This window comes from Micromesistius poutassou, assembly GCF_964030765.1.
Source record: "Micromesistius poutassou genome assembly, chromosome: 3".
NCBI lineage: Eukaryota > Metazoa > Chordata > Actinopteri > Gadiformes > Gadidae > Micromesistius > Micromesistius poutassou.
This window is the reverse complement of record NC_140273.1, coordinates 6,559,087-6,574,851: the sequence shown is the minus strand read 5'-3', so window position 1 is coordinate 6,574,851 and position 15,765 is coordinate 6,559,087. Positions and strand designations below refer to the sequence as shown.

At 43.9% G+C, this 15,765-nt stretch overlaps 1 protein-coding gene across 1 annotated transcript; it reads right to left on the bottom strand.

Moving 5' to 3' along the window:
* Positions 1 to 7,838: 7,838 nt before the first annotated feature.
* sparcl1 (SPARC-like 1) lies at positions 7,839 to 13,745 on the bottom strand (the record flags this gene model as incomplete). Its single annotated transcript, XM_084465744.1, has 10 exons — positions 7,839 to 7,950; positions 8,580 to 8,728; positions 9,199 to 9,347; positions 10,085 to 10,221; positions 10,581 to 10,701; positions 10,837 to 10,958; positions 11,840 to 11,936; positions 12,262 to 13,389; positions 13,493 to 13,558; positions 13,692 to 13,745. The coding sequence occupies 10 exons, from the start codon at positions 13,743 to 13,745 to the stop codon at positions 7,922 to 7,924; spliced, it is 2,052 nt and encodes a 683-aa protein (XP_084321870.1). The 3' UTR covers positions 7,839 to 7,921.
* Positions 13,746 to 15,765: the final 2,020 nt, after the last annotated feature.

Sequence of the window (15,765 nt, the reverse complement as noted above, 5' to 3'; positions counted from 1 at the left end):
TTACCTTTTTGAGTTCCCTGCTCTGTTGCTGAGTGACTGCCTGACTGTTATCCTGTTTCAATTCTGTCCATATCTGCTGTTGGAGCCTGGCTGTTATAGTCTGGGCGAAACACGGTGTGGTCAACGGGACAGACGCTCATCACAACAGCAGACCTGCCCAGTCAGACAAGACGCGCATCACAGCAGCAGACTCTGCCAGGTCAGACAGTGACGCCATGAGACGGCCAGCTATGTTATTATGTGGGTGTCATGTCTGCCAAATTCAATGACATGGTGAGTTTTAGGTCTTTACGATTACGCTGATAACTCATGTTTCAATTAACAATGTTTGTTTCTTGTGTTGTTTTAGAGGCTTCTGGTTACAGGGTTGGAGGTTGGGATTCAGGTTGAAATTCAGGTTGCAGTTTATGTCCTTCACAACCACTAAAGAGTGCACAACATCACTGAAGACCAAAATCACATTACTATTGAAAATGGACATTTAGAAAGGTTTGATCACAACTTGTAGCTTCAGGATTTTTCATATGATGGGTCACAAGTTGGTTAAGGCTCCTGCCGGTGCCCTTGAGCCAAGCTAATCTTTCCTTAACAGCAACGATAGTGACAAAATACAAATATATTTGAACGTATTGTTTTATACATATACGTGTTACTTGTATATAACTATAAAGTATAAAAAGTTGGTTCAAACAAAGTGTGCAACAAAGTGTGTTTAGTATCGTCATTTATTTTCGAACCAACACGAAGAAGCGAGATTTGTTTTTAAAATTTGATGCGCAGAGGAATGTGTAGTAAGATAATTGTCATCTAGATGGCGGCAGTGGTCCATTATAGATTATTGTGGCTCATTTAACTACTTCATTAAACTGGCACAGTTGGATGGACGGTTATATGATCATCTTACTCTATATCTATTTTTTTATGTACTATATATATATATATATATATATATATATATATATATATATGGTAGGCCTACCAGTTTTATATATATATATATATATATATATATATATATATATATATATATATAATATATAATATGTTTGTTTCACAATTGATGCGCATAGTAAAATCATTGACAAACAAGTGTTCATGATGATGAATGGGCTCCATTTATTCATAGAAAATTACATATTTTAACAAACAATCATTTGATTCGATTTTCTTTCTGGATGTTTTAGTCCAAAAGGATGGTGCATGCATAAGGTCACTTTATTGGAAGGTAGCAATTATAGCCATTATGTTTCCAGTTAATTAAAACTTTAGTTTAGTTGTTCTCCTTGTGGACATCACAGGGAACCGTTGTTGTTTGTATCTCGGGCGGAGTCTGAATCTGGGACATAGAGAGTTCAATTCATAATGAATCATGAATCATGAATCACGTATGAATCAACAACATAGATAGCCAATGGGAGGCCTACCTGAGTTTCCATTGCAGTATTCCCCTGTTTCATGATTTGACGCTGTAGAGAGAAAATAATAATTAGATGTGTTATTTTGATAGGAGTTAATTTATACACATTCATTCATTTTCTAACGGACTTTACTTTACCTTGAACCGTTGAGGCATTGCACCCCCTGCTGGCAGTCCCTGTTTTTACAGTCAAAGAGTGTTTGGTTAACATGTAATACAGAGCATTTACAGAGATACACACACACACACACACACACACACACACACACACACACACACACACACACACACACACACACACACACACACACACACACACACACACCATACACACTCACCCATACGTGACCTCACCAAATGTTTCCTTTCGCCAACTTCAGTAAATCAACCACAGATAATAATGCAGAGGGAATTGACTTAATTTAAGAGTTGATCAGTTGTTGGTTTCCCTTCAACAGATGTCCCATACCGTTGCCTGTTGCTGCAAGGGGTTGAATCCCGGCACTTGAGGAACGCCCATATAAGGAGCCTGTCCCTAAAACAGAATATTGTATTGTCATTCCATTGAGACCAGCCAAGGTTTTGCCTTAAGCAATAAAATATATTTGAATATCTGTCTCTGAATGATACTAACAGCATTACTGATCATACTTACTAAATAAGTTTAATGCAAGCATTACTCAATACATTTCAATATGAATAGCATACAGCAATAATGAACAGCATTACCTTAAACATTACACTTGAATTGTGGCATACTAACAGAGTTACCTTAACTCTATAAAATACACATGAATTGTGGTATACTAACAGCGTTGGCTGCAGGGATGGGGAGACCATTGGAGACACCCATGGGTGCAGCAGGAAGGGGCAGGGGTTGGTAGGCGTAGGCAGGAGCCCCTTGAACAAACTATCAAAAGGAAATTGAATCTGAGATCACTACAATATTACACAACATCACTTCACAACCTTTAACGATGGCATTGGCACTTTTGGTATCTTGAATGTTTAAGGCCTGTCCATGAGGTCTTGTTTATGTGTGGCTCAGGGGTGGTTAATGTGATTATGCTGTTATCTCTTGATCAGTGACCGCATTTTGAAAACAATGCTTTTTTCAATATACCGGTTTTGAAAAAAAAGTTGTTTGGACAATCACTTTCTGGGGGAAGGCTTGTTTCTGAATGAGATTGGTTCAGAACCAGAGGAGGTTCTGATGGACCTACCTGAGCCAATGGCTGGCCAGCAACTCCTGCAGCCATCATACCAGGAGCGAAGCCTCCGCCTCCAATCATACCAGGAGCGAAGCCTCCGCCTCCGATCATACCAGGAGCGAAGCCTCCTCTTCCTCCCATCATACCAGCAGCGAAGCCTCCGCCTCCCATCATACCAGGAGCGAAGCCTCCTCCTCTTCCCATCATACCAGGAGCGAAGCCTCCCCCTCCCATCATGGGGTTAGCTCCGTTCATCATCCCGTTCATAGCCATCATCCTCATCAGCTTCTGTAGTCAGGACCACTCAGGTTATTTTCTATCTTACTGGAAAGTTACAGCAGAATGCATGCTTTGTCTCAGTTTGTTTGAGTTTTCACCTTGGCGCCTGCGTCGACCTAAAGAATGAGATACAAAAAGAGAAAGAAACAAAAAATCCATTAATTTGATTTCATTCATAGACAAACAGACAGATATACAAATAGACAGACAGAGAGAGAGAATGTGTGTGTGTGTGTGTGTGTGTGTGTGTATGTGTGTGTGTGTAAGATAGAGAGAGAGAGACAGAGATAGTAGGACAGACAGACAGATTCTCACATTACAAATGGCGGCTGCCAACGTCACGAGAAGAAGAAGCTTCATAATTCTCGGTCTGAAATTGTTGTCAAATGTCAGAAGGAAAAAATAATCCCAGCGTATAACATGTGGAGGCTAATATTGTTTTAATATGAGTTAAAATGTCTACATCTGATAGAATGTATCATTCCTATCAATGTCCTTTGTTTACACTGATCAATCACAAAATACATCCTGTAAATCACCAATGCTGCCGTTACATACCACAGAGTTACCACGATGCCTGCCTCTACGTTGAGCTGCACTAGGGTGGGCTCCTCATCCATTAGAAACACCTTTTATCGCTGGGAGAGATGGCTGGGAGCCAATTAGAGACGCACATTCTGTCACCTGTGGGTCACTCAGGCCTGAAATAGCTTTTCTTGTTTTTCAAAGAATACTTTGAAAATAACAACACAATATGAGTTCTACTTTTACAGATATTATCAGCCTAGTTAGCCACTAGGCTAACACTGTTTATGGGGCAACCACACTGTGATTCAGCGATGCGGGGATAGTTAGTCAACACCCCAGAGACAAAGAGTGTGGAACACCAAATCCTGTGGACAGCGGTTACAACGCAAACCACAGATGATGTCAAATGGTGGGACATCACTCACCTTCCATCATTAAAGTTATAAGCTGCGGTTAAAGTCTACCTACCGTGTGGTGGGCTACATATCTTACCTACGTGGACATGTTTTGCTTATTTGAACATATCTTTCCCTAAATGCCACTATGAATTGTGTACTTTTCTATTGTACAGTAAACTACAAATGCAGTGCAAATGCAGTACTTGACTTCTTTTTGTTTCTAGGCCCACTAACATGAAGACTGCCTCACCTCTGAGTCCCTTTGAACAGAAACCCAGTCTGCTAAATGACTGAATGTCATGTAAATATGAATATGTTGACCGGTTCTTACTTGAGAACACTGGATTTTAAGGTCAAAGTTCTGTTGAGTAGCTCATTCATAATGGCTGGTATGTGACACATCTGTGGTAGATTCTATAAAGAATATTCAATTTATATATTACACTGAAAACTAGACAAATTAGTATGAATTCAGTTAATATTTCAGATTTGATGACAAGAAAGATGCAACATTGCCTGGATTCACATCTGAGCTCCCAACCCACCTGAGGTCATGGAGTTATATACGGGCCTTGTGGTCGAGCCGCCCTGTAAAGTCTGCTCTACCAGACGTCTGCTCTACCAGACGTCTTTCATCTGAGGAATGTATGTTACATAACGTAATACAGGGTTGCATAGATGACTCTGTCTTGTCACAAGAACCTGATTGTCCAATAGACTCTAAAGGCCCCATATCAGTATTGACTTGAATTTATTACAAGGAAACATTCCCCTCTCAGTGAATATGAAATGTAGAAATGTAAAAATGTAGAAATGTAGAAATTATAGCCAGTGAACTTAAAAAAAAAGCCTGATTAGTAAGAGGCTTTACTTGAACTGAATGTAAACCAAGTCACATTCCCCTTTACCATCTTAGTCTATATGAATAAGGAAATGCTATAGGGCTTGTACATCAGAATGCATCTTTTGTTTGGGGATACTCCATATTGAAAGCACTCAAGAGAGTTTTAGTGCTGTAAAATCCTAAATCAGCATAAATATATCATTAGGCTAATGAAGACTTTGTTTTGCCACATCTCACATGAGAAACGCTGTAGCAGTTCCAAACACAATACAATCCCCCTAATGACAAATAATTTATTTTAAAATTACTAAACAACTACCAAAACATACATTACTACCAAGACAATAACAAACATTGCCGTACTCTTTGCCATGCTTCCAAAATGGAGGCATCATTGCGATGTGATGTCACCGTGGACGACCGCTATAGCCAGCACGTCTTCAAAATAGTATTTCTCGAATAGTGTCTTTGATATCTACGTTTAATTTATTCAAATAAGTAATGAAGTACAATAATAAAGTAAAGTAATTAGAAATGAAAAACGTTATGAGCAACACATGCCGTCCTAATTGTAAGTGTTTTCTGGTTGAGCCGTGTCCTCTTCACAGTGCGGTTGCCTGCGTCCCGCGGTGTTATGGTATGTAGCGAAGTCATCTGGGATGTGTTTTGCCCGGCCTGCGCCCTGCTGACAGCGTGAACCACCCCACCACATCCCGTCAGGTAAACACCCTCTCTGGGAGTCTGGAGCTTTGCATTAATTACATGCTGCCTGCCGTGTGGTTTCCAACTCAAGTCCTCCTATAGCAGTTAGCCCCCATGACAAATGCCTCTGTCTCGCCTGCTCCAAATATAACTTCAGATGTGTCAATATGTTGGGTTCTGTGTGTGTGTGTGTGTGTGTGTGTGTGTTTGTGTGTGTGTGTGTGTGTGTGTGTGTGTGTGTGTGTGTGTGTGTGTGTGTGTGTGTGTGTGTGTGTGTGTGTGTGTGTGTGGTTGCATGTCTGCCTATGTGCGTTCGTGTGTGTGTGTGTGTGTGTGTGTGTGTGTGTGTGTGTGTGTGTGTGTGTTTCCACACGATCATTTGTGTTAACGCGGTAAGATGCTTTTGGCGTGTTTTCTTTTATGGTTGGTTGTTACTATAGGTGTTGACCCAGATGCAGGCCTATAATTGGGTCATCGGGTGTATCACGGTGGATTTCATGTGTCTGTAGTCGAAGATTAGATCGATTTTGAGGCTTCAACTTTTGGAACAAAAAGGACTAAGCATTACCCAAGTAGAAACTTCATGTTCTGTTACCGATGCTGAATCACACCTCACTGGCCGACGAACATGTTATCCCTGCCGGTTAACGGTGATATTTCCCGGCCTTTTGTATTCACCCTCTATTAAACAGTATGAAGGCACGCGACAACGGCATTTCGTTCATAGAAATGTTTTATTGGTTTATCATCGCGGCAACGTTGATTCATATCACAAAACACACAAAATCACTTCACAATCAGGGCCCCCTACGGGAAGCAATCATCAGATCACAACACAATGTCTGAGTGAGCGCTGGCCTCAGATGGTCATCTGCTCCTCTGTGTCCACCCCAGAGGACTCCTCCTCCTCCGGCCCCGCGGGCCTCGCCGTCGCCTCCATCCTGGCCGTCGCCTGCATCCTCCTGGGGTGGGCCGCCACCGAGCGCCTGGCCCTGGCTCGGCCTCCCGCCGCGGCGTTCCCCGCTGCCCCCCTCACCACCGCAGCCCCCTGCTGCAGCTGGCTCTGGAGATTCTGGTTCTGCTGGTTCAATGGCACCAGCTGGAGCTGCTGGCCCTGGAGAAACATGGGCCCCTGGGGGCCCCCGTGCTGGGACAGCACCGTGTACAGGGGGACCCCTCCGACGCCGGCAGCCCCCGCCTGGACCACGCCGCCCTGGGCCTGGGGGATCAGATTGGCTGCCCCCTGCGGCCTAAGGAAGAAGCCCCCTGCGCCCTGCTGGAAGGGCCCGAACGGGACCAGCTGCTGCTGCTGCTGCTGCCGAGGGGGGCCCTGGGGGGCCTGGGGGGCCAGGGCGTTACCGAAGGGCTGGATGAAGAAGGACCCCCCAACCGGCACCAGCTGAAACGCCGGGTTGATGAGTGGCTGCAAGCCGTTCTGAGGAAGGCCGGCGCCATTAGTGCCGGCCCCCGCGCCGCCTCCAACGCCGTTGTTGTTGTTGTTCCCGCCCCCGTTGCCAGCGGCAACCTCACCACTTCCTGAGGACACGCCCCCCTCTGCCAGCAGAGCCAGGGTGTGAAGGATGAGCCACAGCATTCCGAACATGGTGTATCTCAGAGAGGACGGTTCACTGATGACCTGGCGTCCTCAAGCTCGGGCCTTTATACAGAACCTCAGCTTACACAGACCCACTCTGATTGGACCTTGTTCGCAAACAGGTGTGCGTAATCTCCTTTTGGCCAGGTCATCGTGACAATGAGTGTGTCGACCGTCTATTTTCTGCTTTCTTACAGCGTCCGTGAACAACATTATTCAGGATTAGCTGGTGAACCAAAGCAAGCCTCGGTGGCTAGTGTTCTCACCATGCCAGCCCGCTGGCCTGGGTGTCATCTTTTGATGTCATGTGGGAATGATGCTGCTGAATAACAACGTTTATTTCATCAACCCATTCGCATGAACAATACTCGAGTCTGTTAAATGTCCAAACAGCTTTAATGAGAACTGTAAGCATGACAAAACATGTGAGGTTACATAGAGAGAGAGAAGAAAAAAATACATAGAAACCATAACAAACAATGGCACTGTTTTCCCACTTTTATAATGGTGAACATCTTTCTTTTTATTCTTAAAATACTTCTAGAATAATATGTCATCAAAACACAAAAACATTAAAATATTCTAATTGAGCTTTGCTAGTTTCATTTTTTTTCTTCACATTTTCTTACCATTCTTAATAAGCACTTGTAAACGTACCCCCTTAAGGAATGTATTTATATGTATTCATGTATGTGTGGATAATGATGAATGTTAATTATACGGTTCACATCATGTTGGGTGAGAATACTGGCTCCCCAAGGGCAGCATGACCCCGTTCCCTCTGTCACAGAGCACCAACAAAAACCATGATTATCGCCATCATTTTCCATTTTCAGTGCCTTTCGATAACATATTTAAATGTGCGCTACTTGCTGACTGCTTTGTGCGATCTGCCTGTTACAACACTTGAGAAACAGACCCCCTGGTGGGCAAAGTACTTGAGGGCACTCAGAAGAGGAGGTTCACATCCATGTCCTCTGTGGAAAGAAATACACGGGAAAGTATTATTCTATCAAATCGATTTCATACAATATTTCACACCATCAATGAAAATGACCAAATTACCAAATGAAAGCTTATATCACGATTTAGGATGCATAGGTATAGTCTGACTATGGACCTTGGGATATGGACAGGTATAGATATTGGTATGGACAGGTCCTGGGTATAGACAAGTATAGACAGGTAAAGACCTGGGTGTAGACAGGTAAAGACCTGGGTACAGACGGGTATAAACGGGTATAAACCTGTTTATAGAAACAGGTTTATACCTGTACATGTTTTATAGGTATAGACAAGTTAAGACCTGGTATAGTTGAGAGAGACAGGTATAGACCAGGGTATAGACAGGTATAGACCTGGGTCTTGACCTGGGTATAGACAGGTATTGACCTGGGTATAGACAGGTATAGAGAGTTATAGCCCTATGTTTTGACCTGGGTATAGACAAGTATAGACCTGGGTGTGGACAGGTATAGAGAGTTATAGCCCTATGTTTTGACCTTGGTATAGACAGGAACAGACCTGGGTATAGGCAGGTATTTACCTGGGTATAGACCTGGGTACAGAGAGATACAGACTTGGGGAATCAGACCCAGACGCTTACCCTCCTTGATCCCAAAGCAGTGGGCCCACTCGCGGAAGGAGACCTGCTTGTCCTGGTCTCCATCACACTCCTGGAAGAAGCGAGAGGTGCAGTGCTCCATGGGCACCAGAGGGACCCTCAGCGGGGCAAGCTCAGAGTGGGACAGGAGCCTGTAGGGTAGGGGGGGGGACCATTAAGCTTCATTAGAGATGTTCTTTTGGACGTTAGGCAGAGGCTGAGAACAACCAAAGCACACAATCAGAATTGGAGCCACTACAGGAGTGAAGGGATGCAAGTCAGTTTTCTAAAGAATGTTCAAATTATAAATTAATTAAAGAGTAACCATTCATAAAGATCCACCTGCAGGAACAGCATAATCTCTTGCAAAACACATAATTAGAGCTACTTACGATTAAAAACTAAGGCAAAGGACTTTGAATAGTTTGAATAATATGGGTCATATAAAAACGGTCATCACATTAGGTTAGGAATCATCAATATTAAAGCATTTTTGGTGCAGTTTGATTACTAGAAGCAGTGCATGGGTGAATAGCGTGAGTCTGAGAAAAGTCCAAAGACAGAATTGGCCTTCTTTGTATTAGACAATCATCGATGGCTCAAATACCACTGTCAAAGGTACCTGTCAGCAGGGTGCTTGTCCATCTGGGCGAACTGCCAGTGCACGGGATAGATGTACAGGTTGTAGTTCTTCTCAAAGTCCTGGGCCAGCAGATCGAGGGGGTGATCGCCCGCATGGAGGCGGCGCTCATTCTCATGGATCTTCTTCACCTGCGCTCATCACAGAAGGATTTACAGTTCAGTCTGAATCGTTACTGATGTAATGCTGTGTGTCTTTAGCCTCACCCAATAGTTCTCAGTGAACATGTGGTTTTGGATGAGCGATACAGTACTTATTGGGTTTGGCTTTGGGGATTTTAATAGTATAATATAGTATTGTATAATGTACTATAGGTTAATACTATACTATAGTAGGGTTATATAATATATTATACTATACTATAGTATAATATAATATAGTATTGTATAGTAGTATAGTGTAGTATAGTGTCATGTCCTGTCTTTGTCTTTCTGTTGTTTAGTGTTTGTTCTCCCCTTGTCCACCAGATGTCCTTAGACTTCCTCCCCTCCCCTCACATCTCCAGCCTCTCCATCGCCTCATTCCCCTCACCTGTGTGTCCTTGTCTATCTTCCCACCTCATTCCCGATCCCCGCTCTCCCCCTATTTATACAAGTTTGCCTCCTTTGTTCCCTTGTCGGCTCTTTGTTATTGTCATGTCCCCTGTTCTTCACGGTTTCCAAACTATAAGTGTGTTTCTGTCATGGTCGGATGCTGGCGAGGCAGGTGGAACAAAGAGGTATTGATCCCAATGCAGACGAGAACTCGAGAAATGAGACAAAAATGTCTAAGGACATGTGGTGGACAAGGGGAGAAGGAACACTAAACAACATGAAGGCAAAGCAAACGTGACAGTATAGTATAATAGAGTGGTGTTGTGTGAGGCTACCTTGATGCGCTGCTTGGACGTGAGGAACCCCGGGCTCATGGAGTCGTGGCTGTACAGCTGGAGCAGAACGTTCTTCAGCCAGTCTCTCATCCTCAGGGGGAACTGGACCAGCTCACTGTCCAGGCAGGGAGCCAGCACTGACACACACACACACACACACACACACACACACATGCAGGCCCGCACACGCACAGACATGCAGGCACAGATATAAGAAAGAAAGACCCACAAACACACAAACAGACACAGGATGAACAGAGACGGGCAGGCAGAGAGGACAATTCATCAACGGTCAGACAAACAGACATCCCATCAGAGCGACAGACAAGCCAATGCACAGACAGACAGTCAGACAGACATATCAGACAGTCAGCCAAGCCAAGGCCCAGACAGGCAGAGGGAAGGCAGTAATTAGTTGTGAGTTAGCCTTGAGCTATATGCTGAATGAAGGAATGCTGAAAACAGGGTGTGGGTTTGAACCCCAGTGAGGTCGTACACTTGCAGGGCCCTGTGTAGTCGAGGTGCAGTTTATGTCCTCGCTTGGTTCCCTCCAGGTTGCATTTAGTAGCAAACAGCACACATGCCGTGTCATACGTGTTATTATCGGTCCCACAGACCTGCGGACGCGAGGAACACCAGAAAAACACAATCAACTGTCAAGTGAGGCTTTTCAGGTGGATTCCGTACGCATCATTTCGTCCGCTTTTTGGGCAAATTTATTAATAAAATACGGTCATTTTTTCCACACTCACGTGATCAAATTCATTGACGCTTGCAGGACATCTGGTGGGCTCCTGACAGACACACGCAGGCTTGAGGTCTGCATCCAGCCGACAGGCCTTCCCACGCTTACAGCGGAAATCCATGCACGGGTCTACAAGAATATAGATTCCCCAAATAAACCAGACCATCTGACACTATAGTTTGCATAATTTTTTGTTTGAATCTGAGGTAATCTCTTTCAACAATCTTTTATCAATCCATAATAATCTCTCTATTTTCAAACGGATCTACAAAAGGTTGGTTTTAATAAATGGCGGGATAGCAACAGATAAGCTTGAGTCCCTCATTACAGCCCTGACATTCCAGTCATGGCTGTGAGTTTACACAGTGCTTTAGTTCAACTTCATGTCCCTCATTGATTCCTTAAGCCCGCCTGGTTGTGTTGTTGTAGCGGCCATTAGGCTAGGCTAGCGCTATTCATGTGGAAGTTTTACCAAAGTAACCCAGTCAGCACTTTTCAATCTGGGGGGGGGGGGGTAAGGGGTGCCTCCAGTGTGGAGCCCTTTTGGTGGTCTTCATGTGCTGGTGGAGGATGAGACATTCTGTTTATCCTGAAATGACCAGACCCTAACTGAAAAAACAAGACCCTTACTGAAATGACCAGACCCCAACTGAAATGACCAGGCCATAACTGAAATGACCAGGCCATAACTGAAATGACCAGACCCTAACTGAAAAAACAAGTCCCTTACTGAAATGACCAGACCCTAACTGAAAAAACAAGACCCTTACTGAAATGACCAGGCCCTAACTGAAATGACCAGGCCATAACTGAAATGACCAGGCCCTAACTGAAATGACCAGGCCATAACTGAAATGACCAGGCCCTAACTGAAATGACCAGGCCCTAACTGAAATGACCAGGCCATAACTGAAATTACAAGAATCTTAATGAAATGGACAGTCCCTAATTGAAATGGCCGAGCCATAACTGAAATAAGCAGGTGCCAACTGATATGAACAGGTTCTAACCAGAGGTGTTTTCCTTCTGATGACTGGCTGGTTTGGTGCTGGGGTAGAGTTCAGCCGTGGACCGGATCTGGACTGGATTCATTCCCACTAAAGGAGCCTGTATGTGTACATAAAATGGTTATAGCTGTACATAATATATATATATACATATTCCATGCAGAGTTGGACATTCCATTTCCAGAAAGTATAACTCAATGCCAGTGTTTCCAGACCATCTACTGTAATTAGTGAAGTGTAATGCAGTACGATAATGCTTAAAATCTGCCGATTCCACATTTGGCACAAAAACATTGCAGAGACCTTTCCTTTTTCATCCTGGGATTACTGCCCACCTCTATTCTCTCTTCGACATTCAATCCCGCAAAAGATAGGGTTCACAACTGCCTTAATTGCTTGGATGGAGAAGGTGACGTGTCCCGTACCCATTTTCCCGTCCGCCTCCTCTTGGCCTTGGGGTCGGTGCTGTCAGCGTTGGGCCCCTGTGCTTCCTGTTCTGGACCGCGGCCTGCCTCGTCCCCTTGCACAGCATGCTTCCTTGCTCTCTGGCGCATCGACTTCCTTTTCTTTCCCTTCAGGACGCTCCCGGTGTCGTTGCTGTTCTTGTCTCCTTCTGCCTGGTTCTCCTTCTCTACCGCTCCTCCCTCACCCACCTCCCCAGAGCTCTTAGGGGTTGCGAGGAGCTGGTCCTCAACCAGTTTGGGTCCGTTGCCATCCTCTTTGTTCTCCTCCTCCTCTACACTTTGCTCTTCCAGAAGCTCATCTTGTCCTTGATCGGCCATTACCTCCCTTTCCAATGCATCGAGGATCTGCAAGTCTTGCTCTTCCTTGATTATGGCAGGTATTAGTTTAACGCTGTTAGGCTCCTTGCTAGCCTGGTTGTCTGAGCCCTCTTCCTCCAGGAGGGGTTGGGTATCGTGGCTCTTTAGATGTTCCTTCAGGGGTTGTAGTTCAGTGTTCAGGGGCTGTGAGAGGTCAGCATCAGATGCATAATCAAGGTCAGCTAGAATCTCTGAATCAGTGCTCCCATCTGCTCCCTCTTCTGCTGCTCCTGCCTTGATGACAGCCTTTATCTCCTCTTCTTCCTCAAGAATTTTGGCCTCTTGTTCATCATCTTCCTTTGCCTCCTCTTCCTCCAACATCTTTATATACGTTTCCATAGTTTGGCCGTTGTCCTCGTGCTCTTTCTCCTCCTCCGCATCTTCCTGTTTTTTGGTTATTTCCCCTTCCTCCTGAGGGTTCTCAGTGTCCTGGTCGGCCTTCACTTCCTGTCCATCCACCCCCTCCTTGACTTCCACCTCCACATCCTGTTCCTGTTCCAGGTCTCCATCAGTGTCTTTATTCAGAAGGTCCACCAGTTCCTCCTCGCTCAGCAGGACGGCGGTGCTCTTCTCCCCACCCTGGGTGGGCTGCAACACTCCTTCCTCCTGGTGGTTAGCATTAGCATTAGCATTAGCGCCCAGCTCCTGGTCTTCCTGTTCCCCACTGCCGGCCTCTAACGAGACAAAGGTGGGCAATAATTGTTCTGCGTCCGTCTCTTCTTGAAGGACATCCTGAACCAGGAAGAGGAAATAGTTTTCATAATCACTCTCATACTCATATTAATATGTTGTTAAGTATTGGATGGCGTTGAATGAATTCGAGGTTCAACAATACCTTGTGTTTGGCTGTGTGTGAGGACTTGAACAAGGCATGATGTTTGCTGTGTGGTTTGCTCTTCACCTGTTTCAAATTAATTTCAAATTAATTTGATATCAAATTAAAAAGGAAAAGTAGGCTTTTTCATTATGTGGATTGAATTAGATGCAACAAGAAGTATACAATAATTACAACAATATTGAAAACTGTAACTTACTGATATGACAAATGTGGTTGCAAGCAAGCAAATGCAAACTAAGTGGCCCCTCATACCTGCAAACAACAAATAAAGTAATAAAATAAGTACTCTTCATCTGTAATCACTCAGTAACAAGTACTAGTACATTTGACATAAAAAGTCAATACAAAACCAACACAAACAAAATAATAAAACATATTCCATATCCTGGAATATGGATAAGGCCCATACTTTTCAAAATAAATGTTTCCCGGTGGAATCTGTATTCTGCATACAGAACCATGCAAAGTCGAGCCCTGGGATTAGCCTGCTCTGTTGCCAAGGCTACGAGCCCGTTAGATGCACAAGTCTCATTCAGGGCTGGTAGGGACTAGAGCAAATAGCAGCAGCTACCAGACTGGAAACAAGTGGACTGAGTACACAAACGTTTTGTGATCGGAGATGGAGACAAAACAGATGTCACAGCGCATGCCAAGTGCAGCGCGGCGTTTGGAACAAGCAGGGCTCCAAACATGTTTGTAACAGGAGTTCGAATTTACATTTATATCACAAAGTGGTTCATCTTTCAAATGGTATCGCACCTATTGTGTGCATCATATTCTGCAATGTACATCTCGTTATCAAGATAAAATTTTCCACGTTTCGCATATTTTCTTCTTTGGAAGGTCCTTTTCAGGACACATGTACTAAAGTATGTATTAAATATTGGTAAATGAAATAGAACAGATGCCTACAAATATAGGATAGGACATATGTTATGCTTCTATATTTTTTCGGTGAGGAGTTGAATAACTTAGTCATCACCTTTGCAGTTTGTCCATACCTTGTTCCCATAGACCTTCATAAACCTAACATTTTAACTATCAAGCCTATTTGACATGAAGCAAGAACAAAAAAACACATCAATGTCAATGAAAGCAACAAAGCAAAACAAAAAAGATAGTAAGAAATTATATCACACATTTAACCATCCACTATTCTTTGTTATTTTGCTGTGAGTAGACATCATTTCCCCCATTTGAAAGTACTGCTAGTAACGTTACCTGAGGTTAGAAGTTAACCAGATAGGTTCAGGTGTTTTAGTCCTGTGTGGATCTGTGAAGAAGTGCCGTCGTACCCCTGGCCCAGTATCACACTGTCTGAACCCTCCGTCCTGCACCATCCTCACACACACATGCACACGCACACACGCACACACGTGCACACGCATACATTCACAAAGGCATGTATACACAAAGGCATGCATACACACACAAACACACACATACCCCCCCCTCACACACACACACACACATATATGTACACCTACACATGCTAAGAAAGACACATACCCAATTGTGCACACACATGCACACACACACAAAGCCGCATGCATGCACCAACACATACACACAAACATAAAGGTGCATGCACACGTACACACTAACGTACACACAAAGGAACAGTGACACACACACATACATAAATAAGGGTGGGGTCTCGATTGATCTCAATTGACAGCAACAAACTCCTACACAAAGTTTGCAAAAAAAAATAAATGGTGTGTACCACTAAGACAACAAGCACATTAAAAAATTTGAGTTACATTACAAGAACTGTTTCATCACAAATATAAGTCCCCATTTATTCCACTAGATGTCCCTCTATAACAAGTCTGGGTCAAAAGCTGCTTTCTGAAATAATATGTTGGCAATTTGGCCTTTCAACCTTACATAAGAATGAAACATCAATGATACGACTGTATTTTATATGTTTGCATACTTCTTAATGAAAAAAGTTTAGTCTTAGATAGTCTTCAATATACATGAAGAATTTTGAAGGCCGCAATGGTCCTGAACCTTCCATTACAAAAGGAAAACAAAACCTCAAAACATCCGAGTTGGACAAATATCTCGAAATGGCGAAACATCGTGAGTGAATGTGTAAACAGCTCACTGGGGCATGTGAGCCCAGCATCAATTACCTCCCACTCACTCCTCCCTACGTTCAACCATTGCATCCCAGCGAACCGGTAGCTGTGGTTTCCTGGACAGCTCCAGACGAGTGAGAATTTGGCCTAATTACATGTTCTATTTACATAGTTCATATCGGA